Here is a 13,166-nt window from a genome sequence, read left to right on the forward strand (position 1 = left end):
TTTGTAATTTTATTATGAAAAAGGAAAACTTCAGCCAATACTAATTTTTCATCGGGTTAATTGATGACTAAAAATGATATTATTAAATTAATGAATTATAGTTTTAGATTAATTAGCTGTCTCCGTGATCCTTCTTGGTAATAAAGTGCAAAGAAAATATTGTAAAAAAATAGTGACTCTACCACAGGATCTGGCACAAACAGTTATCTCTCCCTTTTTATTTGACCATTTCACTTCAGAAAGCCTGGTCCAGCACGGCTATGTAAATCTACCCTAAACGCCATAAAATATATCACATAATCACACTGGTTAATGTGTGTGCAGGAAATAAAAAATGAAGGGAGGAAAACAAAGTGAAATGTCACGATAATCGATCGCTGAGTAGTTCAAAATGGACCTGACCTGGCTGTAGATAAGCTTTGTCATATCTATATTGCACTGGGAGCATTTGTCATAAAAGGTATTACAGACTGTACAGGACGGTCTGTAAAGTGCTGCTGTAATGTCAGTCATCATCCACTGGGAAATACTGTCAATACTGTATGATCTGTAGCTTGCCTCAAATGGAACATTTAATTCAAATTTATTTTGAGTGTAAAATCACCATGCGGCATTGTCCCATAACACTTTAGTCACAAAATGACACACAGCAAGGAAATGAAGACGAAAAAGACACATTAAAAACATCAGTGATTTAAAAAAACAAAACAAACAAAAAAACAGGCTGATGGCAGTATAACTAAGGGATGGTTCAGGTTCAGGGTCATTTGAACCAGCCCTAACTATAAGATTTATCATAGAGGAAAGTTTAAAGCTCAAGCTTAAAAAGTAAAGAGGATGTCTGCCTTCTGAACCGAGACTGAGTTCTGCCCCCCCAAACTACTTTAAGAAACTCTTTGAGGTCTTTCAGATATGATGGTACTTGGTTATGAAGGGTTTTATATGTAAGGGACGATTATATATTTTATTCTTGATTTCACAGGGAGCCGTTAGGGAGAGGCTTCAGAATATAAACCAGTTTACCTTTCAGTGCTGCTTGACTTTAATTATGTATCCGTCTATTTCTCTTTTTACATTTCTTTTAGACTCCTTTGTCAACAGCCAGGAGTGGACATTGAGTCGGTCAGTGCCAGAGCTGAAAGTGGTGAGTAACTTTTTTTCTTCTTTAATTTCTCACAGTCCCACTGTTGATCTGCCCTCAGAGGTTTCATCTTACTGATGCATTTAAATGTCACTGGGAAGGCATGTTCTGTCCATATAATACTGGTTTTGCATTTCACATGAGAGGGAACATTTGAGAAATTGGCCGGACTTTTCCCTGGCACGTAGTGGGTGATTTTTAATGAGATGTGTTGGCATGGAGATGCAGGGTGGCTTGCAGCAGGACACAAGATGACTGACAGTTTTGGGCTAGACCAGTGACACATCCTCGGTCTGATCCCACTCGCCGGTGAAGCGCACACACACACACACACACACACACACACACACACACACACACACACACACACACACACACACACACACACACACACACACACACACACACACACACACACACACACACACACACACACACACACACACACATACCGCCACTGCCAAATGCGTAACCACCATCCTCACATGATTTTAATGCCGTCCACCCGTAAAGACTAGCAGCCCTGAAAGGCTTCACTCCGCCGTTCTGCGAGTGGATATAATATTTCCGTATTCGGTAAATTCATTGTTGCGGCATCTGACAGAAGGGTAAACTTCAATGAAATGAAAAGGGGGGATTCACAGTGGGCCCAAAGACATACTTGCTTTATTGTCTTCAAACACTGTTTCTTCTTATGTTTATGGTGTTAATTGACAACTTTCAAAAAGCGGTTTGTTAAACGCACCTGAAAAAGCTGGAATTAAGTGTCGTAAAATAGCCACCGTTCCTTTAAAGACTTTCAAAAAGTTGCCATTCAGTGACAAAGGTCACGCTGAAAAGAAGTTGGTCGTACAGCTCAGAAGCTTTTTAATATGATAGTAAGGTCTGATTCTTCTTTTTCATACCACAATAATAATGAAAAGACCTGGGGTCAAAACATCTCCTGCACATGAATTAAAATGATCATAAATCACGTGAGAAAAATTCTCCTACATCTGTGACTGAGCTGCACTCTGGGGTTGTCGTCTTTTGAGCGTGACTTACTGTAACTGTGGTCAAACCTCATTTTATTGGCAGCTTTTGATCATCCACTCCACACTGTTTAATGTTCAGAAGAAGAGTAAAAGTTCTATTAGTGGAGTAGTGCTGATGCGGCATTTTGATTTCATGAAGCCTGTATACCAGCAGGTCACAAAGCCCAACAGTTAAAACAGCAGGAACTCGGTTTCTGTGCTACATTCAAAGTCAATTTCTGTCGACTCATAGCTGCTGCACACACAGCTGTCAACTTTTGCTAACTTAAAGCTTATTCATAGTTTATTCTGCTGGAATACCTCATGTTATATATACTTCAATTATGAAGAGGGTGGGCTGGGAAAGGCCTTAAACAGAACTTTTCTCTTGTGCCTCAAACTTCCCTATAATTAGAACCATACCTGACTCGAACACCCACTAATGATCTGAGGAAGAGGAGGGCGATGGTGGGTAGAGGAGAAGGAGGAGTAGAGGGAGGAGATCAGGCATGTTGCAGCCTTTGTTCTTCCCAGACATGCTGGCATCATCAGCCCACCCTCCGCCACGCATCACCCTGAAGGCACTGCAGTTAGGTCTGGTCGAGACACCAGGGAGAGGAAGCAGAGGGAAGACTGCGACCAAATGTTGCGCACATACCGTTTTAACCTCACAATGACTACGTAAAGGACCAAACTTTAAATACAAACCAAATGTAGTTTCTTTTCCTGTCCACTATTTTCTGAACTCGCCAAACATTTTTAGTTCGATTCTTTTTCTTTTTTTTTGTTCGTTTTTTACCCTCCAGGCAACAGTTGGTTTCAATTCAAGCCAATGAGGAATACAAATCCACCTACAGAGAAAAGATTCATTACAGTGAAACCTGAGTCATCTTTCTGTTGAGTGTTAAAATTTCATTACTTTGCGTCGTGGTAGTTAAACCTTGACCTGTAAGGTGAATATTGATATCAATATTTGAGAGTTGGATCATAATTTAATCATGCTTATATAACATTTCTAGACATTACACACATAATATTACATAACAATTTTGGTATTTGGATTTTAAGCATGTTTCATTCGGGGGTTTCCAACCTTTTTTGCTGTTCGAGCTACTTTGACGAAATGAGTGCGTGACATTTATTCACATAGCTGAGCTCCCCTGAACCAGCTGAATAAGCTTCCTTTGTATGAACAATAACAAATTGATACTCAACGCACATATATTTAACCTGTAGCTCACAGGCTCGTAGGTGGCCCTCTATTTGCAACTTTATTCCCCCTGCACTGTATTCGTTTGTGTTTTCTTTTCACAGATAACTGGTACTCATGTAGTTTCTACATCCACAACACAGTTACAACAAACTTGCCAACGATGATTGCGTCAGAGCTGCACGCAAACTGATAACACACAGTGGCGCAAATAACAATAATAATGACTATTTTACAGCAGGATCGATCAAGGAAAATATGTCAAATAATGTGAAAAAATAAAAGTATATGCATCTGTAGGAGCTTTACTTATTATGTTTACATGAACTTTGTAAAGTTAAATTTTTTTAAAATTGTTATAAACTAATAAAGTCATTACAAACAGTTCAGATTTGTCAGTTATGCTCCAATGTTAATGCTGCTGTCAGTACAAATTATTTTGACAACTATAGTTAAAAAGGGTGTTTTAAGGAAACTTTTACAACTAAGATTTGAAGCCAAACAGAAAACCTTTGAATGAGATGTTTTTGTGTTTGTGTCTGAGGAAATGTTTTTTTTTTTCTGATATCATTAGTCTTGATGTCATGTTTTGTTGTTGGCTACTAACAGCTGACAGATAATGGACCTTCAAAGCCATTAATGATTGAGCTTGAAGGCTCTCTTTTGACCTTGAAGACACTAGCTTGAAAAAAAAAAAAAAAAAAATCCACTCATGGTTCTTCCTAAATACGGACGCCTTGAGTGGATGTAGTTGTGGAGAAGAGAGTTAAAGCATCCGAAAAACAAAGTAAAACAACCTTGTACTGGGAATTTGTTTGTCAGGTCATCGCTATGTTCCTTTAAAGTGTTGTTATGTCAGTACTAACTGCTATATTTTGCTCCTGGCCTTGCAGGGCATTGTGGGAAATCTGTCCAGTGGGAAGTCCGCCTTGGTGCATCGGTACTTGACAGGCACATATGTGCAGGAGGAGTCTCCTGAAGGTAAGAGTCTGCTGAAGGAGGTGTGGGTCAGGAGGTGACTACAGACATGACAGATAACACAAAGAAACAGAAACACAAAAAGGAAAATGAATGAACTCATGGCTGATGTTCACTGACTCTTATGGCCTTAATGTCACGTTGTTAATTTGTAAAATAGAGTATATTACAAATGTTTCTGATGTGTGTGAAAAGCTCGTATGGTAAAATAATTTTTTGTTATCAGTTTGATGTTTCAAAAGCATCATAGTTAAATTATACACGAAGCTGCTGGGTGGAAAATTAATTTCCTTTTGTTTTTCCCAAGGAGAAAGTTGAGCATGTTGGCACGCATTGCTACACTGTACAGATGAATAACCATATTAGACAGAGTGTATTAGGACATTTACATGAAGCTCAGCGCTGGTTTGTTTGCTGCTTGTGAGAGTACATTTTTAATTAGTTTGTATTAAAATGTTTGTGTTATTGAGCTTCCAGATGCCACAATTGACTTTTGGTTTCATTTTATCATCTCCCTTTTTTTCTCCCCCACTAAAACTGGCGAGATAATGACTCGGCATATACTTTCCAGAAAATTGAAACTGGAAATACTCATTGTTAAAACATGAATGTAAAACCAAACTTCAGCATTTTTCTGTGACGGTAAATTAAAATTTGTGTTACTATCATAAACCAAAACTAGTTTTACAAGGTTAGGAGGTACTATATACATGAAAATAGACCCCGTTTCATTTTAATGACTGTGGTTTGAAAATGTTTCCAGTTTATCAGAAAAATCATAACAAGAATGCCCTCTTCTGGCTCGAGAGCTATGTCTTCCAAAAATTCACAAAGACTATTGGAAAACCCAGAGTTAACTGATGATCTTTGAGGGTTTTGCAGTGTTTCATTTTAGTGTAATTATAGTGAGGATGAGACATGAAGCGCATAATTAGTTTCTGGCATTTTGCTGCACCGAGGGAGCAAAAAAATTCTCGTAGCTTAATTAGTCCTTGAGAAATCAATGCTGAAAATGCCGGAAAAACAGAACAAGCGTTGTTGCTCTAATCAAGGAAACACGTCGGTTCAGATATGTCCATTTACATCGTCGCGAGTTGCTGCGATAAAAAAACATTCCCGTCTCGTGGATACCAGCTGCTCAGGCTCTCTTTGTATCTGATGTGCTTTTACCACTGGATTTACTCCAGATTGAGTATTTACATTGCAGAAACATCGCCCGGCAGAGGAAGGTTCAGCTGCGAGCTGTTTCTACACTGTTTTGTTCCTGGGCTTTTGCTATGATATCTGAAAAAAAGGTACTGGGGTGTGTTGCTATGGCAACACCGGATGGAGCTCTGTTGGATTGTGGCTCTGTGTCAAGGTCTAAGCCTCCGTGTAAGCAGAGTATGCTTACTGCGTGTTAACCATGCCTACCAACTTACCGTCTCTCAGTAGGCTGTGTGCAAGGTTACCGGTCGCCTGTTTTGATGCGAGGTTGAACTCAAACACATTCAAATAAATCATAATTAGTTTTCATCATGCCAGAAGAAGAGTCTTATAGTCTGCCTCGTTTATTCACGGAACTGTCTCTCGCTCTCTCTCTCACTCTTTGGATGCATTGTATTGGCTCGGCTCTAAATAAAGACAACAGCATACTGGATGATTATGTAACTAAAATGTTTACTTCAGATTTCATCCATGTTTTCACCCGAGCCGTATGCTTCCATTGCAGACACTGGTTTCCCACAGTCTTTTCCATAATCTGTTCTGGCATGTGTACATGCTGCCAGCTTCCATACAAACTCTTGATAAATCTTTTGGTTCAGTGTGCGTCGTTCTGATCCAGTCTTTCGCACTTTGTAATGAGATCCTCCCCGTCTTTTACCGCTTTTCAAACAGAATTCAAACATACAGACGCATAGTTTCTTTGTCTGAATCTCCAAAGCTCTGTGACTTCAGTGAAATAAATAAATAAATAAAAAGCTGGCTGGTGCTTCATGAATCTCTCTCTCTCTCTCTCTCTGTTACACAACCAGCATCTAGCAGGGCTTGATAGCCGGTGCAAAAGGCTGGGAGAATCCTGTATTTGCCAAGCGGGCTAAAGTGGACTTAACAGGGTGGAAGTATGGCTCAAGTGGATATGTATTGCTTGCTGACACAAGAATACTGTCTGCCTATTAGAAATTACAGGGCCTAGCTGCTGTATGACCCTTATAGCTCCTCTGTGATGTGAGAGCTGTAATTCTTAATAGGCTGGTTGAACAACATTATCTCCGACACTCTATTATCCAATCATATAAAGATAGAAGCTTTTGAGATTCCCAGACACGAATAAGATGTGTACTTTCATTTGACTTGCACATCTACTGTCTTTTTTTTTTTTTAAGAAATAGATTTCATGATCATTCCGAGACCTTTTCAAACGTGTGCATTATTCAGTTTGTCAAATTGCTTTCACGATATTTTTGTATTCATAAGACACCTTTTTCACTCCCAGGGACAAATCTAGCCTCACAACTTTCTCATTTGAATGTTTTTAATCTCCACAGGATCGCTAACCATTCAAATGATATGCGAAATCTAATTTACTGCGTGCCTCTCCCATTGGTCTCTTCTTTATCTGCAGCCAGCTTTGCTAGCGGCAAGGAAAATGCATTTGCATTAAAACAGAACTGTAGAAAAGGGGAGAGAAACTCAAGGCTGCATGGGTGCTAAGTGTTAGCCAACTATCCTGTGGACATATAGTGTGACCTGAAGCACCTCAGTTCAGAATAAAGACAAGTTTATTGGACTCTGATTTGATCTCTCATTACTTCACTTTTACTAAAATTATTCTACTTGTCTTGAGATTTAATTGCAAAGTGCAGCATGTTGTAAAAACTAGTCGTCGAGCCCACTGTAGTTTATGCAGTGAAGAGTGAATAAACAGCTTGATAATGTTTGTGAAGTGAAAGTTGGGCCTTTCTGTGACTTGTGGCAGTGTGGAGATAGTGGCAATGAACTGGTTTCCCTCAGCAGCTGTGCATTAGACACGCTAAATGGCAATTTCTCGCCCACATAATTGGCTCCAGAGAGACCTGGTTTCCTGTCAGCATATGATCCCGACAACACTGTGTTCGGGAGGTCTAAATTGAGAAGCTGCACTTAAACTCATATGCATTTCACCAAACTTCTACAAGCCATGTCAAGCTGTGTTTTGATATTGAATTTTGGTCTGTGAGGTACATTCTCATTTTTTTCCCTCATTAATGAGTGTGAAATGTGTCTGCTGTCATTTCCTACTTAAGAACCCCCTGGTGGTTTGTTAGTACGTCCTTAACAGAAAATTTCCAATTTCGCTGAACATTTTGTCAGTGACCTTGGAATAAACTCATGGAATAAATGTCTCCTCCTCAGGTGGACGTTTCAAGAAAGAAATCGTGGTGGATGGTCAGAGCTACCTACTTCTGATCAGAGATGAAGGAGGGCCTCCTGAACTGCAGGTAGGAGTTCTAATCTTGAATAATTAATGTCTCTTTATTTGAAAGCTGCAAGATGAGTTGAGCAGAAACTTTTCTGCAAACAGTCAAGCAGACAGTAACTGTTTAAACAGACCATTGCTTCTCTGCAGGACTACTGCAACAGCACTCTGCAGTTGTTCTACCAAAAGCAACAACAGACAAATGAAGAAGCCAAGCCCGAACCCTTTTTGTGGTCAAAGGGACGACACCTAATCATCATATTAGTATGTGAAATATGAAGAGCAGTGCAGCTGCTGTTTCTTCCAAAGTGGGCTTTAAAAAGTCTTCAGCATAAATCAAGTGATATTGTGATATGACAGAGCAGCCATCAGACTCTTACCTTCAGTGTTTCGTGTCAAATTTGATCTCCCATTTACAACTGTTTCAGGACTTTGATTTAGTTTATCCAGCCTGGACTGTATGAAGCCCAAGAGTCATTGATTCATACTGACATTTACTTTTGCATGACTGCACAGCATCATAATTATCTTGTTGCAAAGTTGCTTGAAAATTTTTAGGAATTACATCTCTTTTATTATTTAATCTTTTATTTTAATAATGCTGTAGCGAAAAAAATTTCCCCTCAGGGATTAATAAAGTAAATACCTACCTACCTACCTACCTAATCTATCTGAAGTCTGTACAACAACATTTATAGTTGTCAAAAAATGTTGTGAAGTAAAAACCACAGTATTATCCTCAGAAATGTAATGAATTTTAAGTATGTATGTAGCATAAAATGGAAATACCAGGTAATTACATCAAAATTGTCATCATAAATATAACTAAACATAGTACTTAAAGTGGCTCTGATACATATTTTCATAATAAAATGCTTGAATGTGAACATGTATGCGAAAGGGGTTGCAAGTACAGTGACAAACCCACAGAGCTTTTATTGCATTGTTTAGATTTGTTTATGCTCACAACTTTCATGTTTAGTTTTGCTCTTGCAGTTTCTTTTCCACCTGCATCAGGCGGCTGTTAACTGTAGAATATAAGCTCTGGTAAACCCGCTGTATGCCACCCAGCCAGCACCGAACAGCAGGTAGACAACCTTAGAAACTCGCCTGCAGACATAGTGGAGCATATAGCAGCTGAAGAGCCACATGTTTCTCTTGAGGATTTGGTGGAAGCCACAACAGAGCTAAAATAAATGTGGATTTTGGACGCATTTGTCTGGTCTTTAGAAATAAACACAACATCTGCATGTTTACATAAACAAAACATGACTAGGAAGGTAACATAACAATTTAAAAGGAGATTATTATCTCGGCTTTGCTTACAACTTATTTCCACTGGCTCTGCGTTGGCTAACCAAAACTCCTTTCGTTTAAAGCACAGGTATTTATTCGTAGTTACTTTGCACCACGAAGAAAAAAAAAACTGCCTTTTAAATCTTTCTTTCTTCTAAATATAATGTTATTGATCACTTTTGTTGCTTAAAGGTGTTGAATGCTAACTCTAAATTAATTTGATAAAGGATTTGAAATAATTCATGTTAAATAATCGAATACAGTTTAAAGCTGAAGTATCAAAGCCCAGCCCCAGAGAATACACGCAGACTTGCTCGTGGTTTCATTCACAAGATACGATGTTCCTGGTGAATTTACCATTCGGCTCTTTTAGCAGCTACTGATGCTTGGCTTGGCAAAGCTCCGATTTACGCTTGCATTACACTCAGTGAGATTAGGGAATAGAAATGAGTTTGGCTCAGTTGTCAGCTGCCTGTATAATTAGTGGCATAATTAAAGGCGTCCATTATGTTCCCACTCACAGGAGGCTGAGCAAAGTCATGGCTTGGGGGCTTGATTTGCCATTCAGTCCCTATGGGGGTCCGGGCAAATGTGAAAGCTGAATGAAGAAGAGGGCAGTACGGGAGAATAGTTTATCACTTGATTGTCACTGTTACTACTACTCTGGGTTCTGCTCTCTGTCCCACAATGGCTGGTGATTAAGATTGATATCCTCTGCTCAAGGGAAACCTCTCTCCCCCGTTTGATCATAAACTACGCAGAAATTATGAATATATATGACAGAAAATAAAAAAGATTCCTAGGTTATGATAGCAGAGGGAAAACAAAACGGATACGGACTCGGTTGTGGTGTTTAATCATTCACTGTCACTGCACCTTGTTCTGGTAAGAAAACAAGCCATTCAATGTAAGATGGTTGTTGCTGCACTGCCCCCTTCTGTCTGTATTTAGGAAGTACAGTGACAAGATGACCTGCAACATTGGAAGTGAATGTGAACAGTTCTAATTTTAGTCATTTCTTATAAGAGCAAACTCAGAAAATATTTCTTTCAGAAAGGTTTTAAGAAATATATAGTGTCACATCTGGTCTTTCCACAAAAAAAGTTCAATTTCCTTGTTAAAATGTTCAAATTCCATCTTTCTCACCCTTCTCTCTCATTGAAAAATTTAAAATCCATGAATGAAAAATAATTTTCGTGTGCACTGGAAGTTTCACATTTCCACGTCACTCTTGTCTTACTCTCATATTGTGACTCGTTTGGCTTCAAAACTTGTAACGTCAGAAAAACGTGCTTGCGTATGTGCAAGCATTAAAACAGTTCATTTGTGTGGATGTTCCTGTGGGTTCTTATATTTCACATTACAGTAACACAGTCCCTGTGCTCTGTCCTCAGTTTGCTGCCTGGGTGGATGCAGTGGTTTTCGTCTTTAGCCTGGAGGATGAGATCAGCTTCCAGACAGTCTACAATTACTTCTTGCGCCTAGCCAGCTACAGGAACACAGCTGAGGTCCCGATGGTCCTCGTCGGAACACAAGGTGTTTTCTCTTCATCTGATATGAACAGTATACACGTGTTTTGTATTGCTTCTTCTAAAATGGAACTATTGAGTCTTTACACAGGAAGTACTCTGTGTTCTCTAAGTCTGACATACTCTATATTTTTCTTATTGTCAACTGTTACACATATTCCCTCATTCTGTGCTGTAGTTCATCTTTAGCTGATCCCACATATACTGTCCTACTGCACTGAATATTCAAGAGCACACCAATTGCAGATTAATATCCAATTTCCCTAACAGCTTCCATTTAGTTCTCTTTTAGGACCATCTGTTAAAATATACAGTGTCCATCTCTTTTGGGAAAATACTTAGCCTGCTTTAGAAATGAAAACATGATTGTGACTTTTCTTTTTGCTGTTTTTGTGAAATTTGTTGACAATAACAACAATGTGGTACAATAGCGTATAACAAGCCCCATCTGTCAAATCAAATATTTGATTCTTGTTTTTTTCGCACCGTGTTCTGTTAGATGCAATCAGTGCTGCCAACCCCAGAGTGATCGATGACTCACGGGCCAGAAAGCTGTCAAACGACCTGAAGCGCTGCACATACTACGAGACCTGCTCCACCTATGGCCTGAACGTGGAGAGAGTCTTCCAGGACGGTGAGAGGGAGGGTTTAAACGCGTGCAAATGGGTTTGACAGGAAGTATAGCTTGAACATAATTTGAGAGTACAGCAGTACTTGCACCTCTGTCCTAGTTTACTAGCTTAAAATATATGTCATAAGCTATTCTGAACTATATTAAAAATTGTAAATTGGCAGATGAAATGTGCCAGAAGTTCACTGATTTTGGCTTCTCAAATGTGATTATTTTCTCACATAACAACCAACATGAACACGTCAACTTGGGCTTTGGTAAACTGTGGATAGGCATTGACTCATCTTATTCTCGGGCATCAGATAAATGTCAATCACAATTATTCTGGACTGCCTTTCAAACATTTGAAATATCCACATTTCAGTTGAACAATTTCTGCCTGATAAGTATGTAATAAAGGTGACAGACAACCAAGATACATGGTGTATTTTTACAGCCTTCCCATTTCAAGAAAAGTGGTCAACTTCGGTCTAACTTATTATGGCAAACTATGAGCTTATTAATCAGCTCTAACCTCTGTTACAGACGGGCTGATCAATGTGACAAGCAGGTAGTCCAAGAGTTTTAATTACACAAATTTTGATAAATAAAACTCAAATGAACACAAAACAACAATGAGTGTGAGGCTGCACTGTGAGCAGGTCATGGATGAGCCAGGAGTGTTGTGAAGGTGCAAAAGCAATCAAAGGGGACAAAGGTGAGCGAGGTATTGTGCACATGGGTCAGCTGTTATAGCCTGGGAGGCAGCCGGTGACCCACCTCGTGTCAGCCAATCGCCTGCTGGGGTTTACCAGCACAGCCTCCAAGGTGTGACGCAGCTTTAAATAGGAGGAGCAAAATGGTAGACATTCTTGGATCAACATTTTTCTTGCTTTTTGTGTCACTTTGTGTCCACAGTGTCATAATTATGACAGTGGCTTATTGTAAGGTAGTATATTTCTTTACATTCAGCTAAATACTGTTGTCACCTCAGCAGTTATTAGTTGTGAAAACTAAAATCGTGACGCAGGATTGCATACAAATGTGGAGCTCTAAGCAGGAGACCAGCTGATATTGAGTTATGTATAAATGGTAAAATACACTCTTATCCTTTTATATTATTTCTGAAAAGTATCTGAAAACTTAGTTTTTCTTTGAATTCATAATGGATGTCATGAAATTATTATTTGGAAAACGGCTGCATCAACTCTGGCACATTATCCCCCAAGGCTGCAGCTCCTTTGAAAGGCTGTCATCCCTTCAGAAAACATCTGAATATGTAACACAATGTTCACTTTGCATTTCATTGACTGTTGATGCACAGGCATGTTGTCTTTCCTCCCTGCCTTAATTGCTTCCTGAAACCCAATTTAAAATAATTAAAAGAGATGAAGGCGGGTGGGCTGTCTGGCGTAGTCGCTTTGTATCACTCTCGCCTTCTCTCTGTATTCGCCATGCTGCAGCAGGCAGCCGGGCGTTATGGTCCCAGCTGTCAACGCAACTTCAGATCATCTCTCTTTGCCTCAATGCTAATTCACGTCACGCAGACTGAACATCACCTCCCTGCTTCCCCTCCCTCCAGTCGAGTGTGCTGTGAATCAAATGGCGGGTTGCACCAACTGCATGGCGAATCAGGCTGTTCATATGGTGACAAAAGTCTCATTTGGCCAGCAGTGAATGACAGGAGAAAAATTGCTCGTATGATTCTGTACGATTACTTTTTTGGAAATAGAGGTGCCTTTTTCTCCCAGGAGAAATGAATGAGAAGTATGTTCCTTATTACCTGACTGGAAAACAAATGGCCTGAGGTGGTTTAATGTGTGTACTTGGGAGTGTTCTTTTGATATGGAAAAAATAAATCATTTTCTATATCCCGCATCTACAGTGGTCCTAAACTGAGGAACAGGGTTGCTGTCTCTATAATATTTCATGAGCTCTGAGGCTCACAAG

General features: G+C 39.4%; 1 protein-coding gene across 2 annotated transcripts in view; it reads left to right on the forward strand.

Moving 5' to 3' along the window:
• agap3 (ArfGAP with GTPase domain, ankyrin repeat and PH domain 3) overlaps positions 1–13,166 on the forward strand; it is a 112,418-nt gene that overhangs the window by 48,483 nt on the left and 50,769 nt on the right. For both annotated transcript variants that reach the window (XM_069157544.1, XM_069157543.1), the window contains exons 2-6: positions 1,086–1,144; positions 4,258–4,345; positions 7,718–7,803; positions 10,472–10,613; positions 11,106–11,240. In XM_069157544.1, the coding sequence (XP_069013645.1) occupies positions 1,086–1,144; positions 4,258–4,345; positions 7,718–7,803; positions 10,472–10,613; positions 11,106–11,240 (510 nt within the window). The remainder of the gene's footprint in view (positions 1–1,085; positions 1,145–4,257; positions 4,346–7,717; positions 7,804–10,471; positions 10,614–11,105; positions 11,241–13,166) is intronic.

Source organism: Embiotoca jacksoni, unplaced genomic scaffold, assembly GCF_022577435.1.
Source record: "Embiotoca jacksoni isolate LCO1_2020_lvr unplaced genomic scaffold, fEmbJac1.0.p SCAF_22, whole genome shotgun sequence".
Classification (NCBI taxonomy): domain Eukaryota; kingdom Metazoa; phylum Chordata; class Actinopteri; family Embiotocidae; genus Embiotoca; species Embiotoca jacksoni.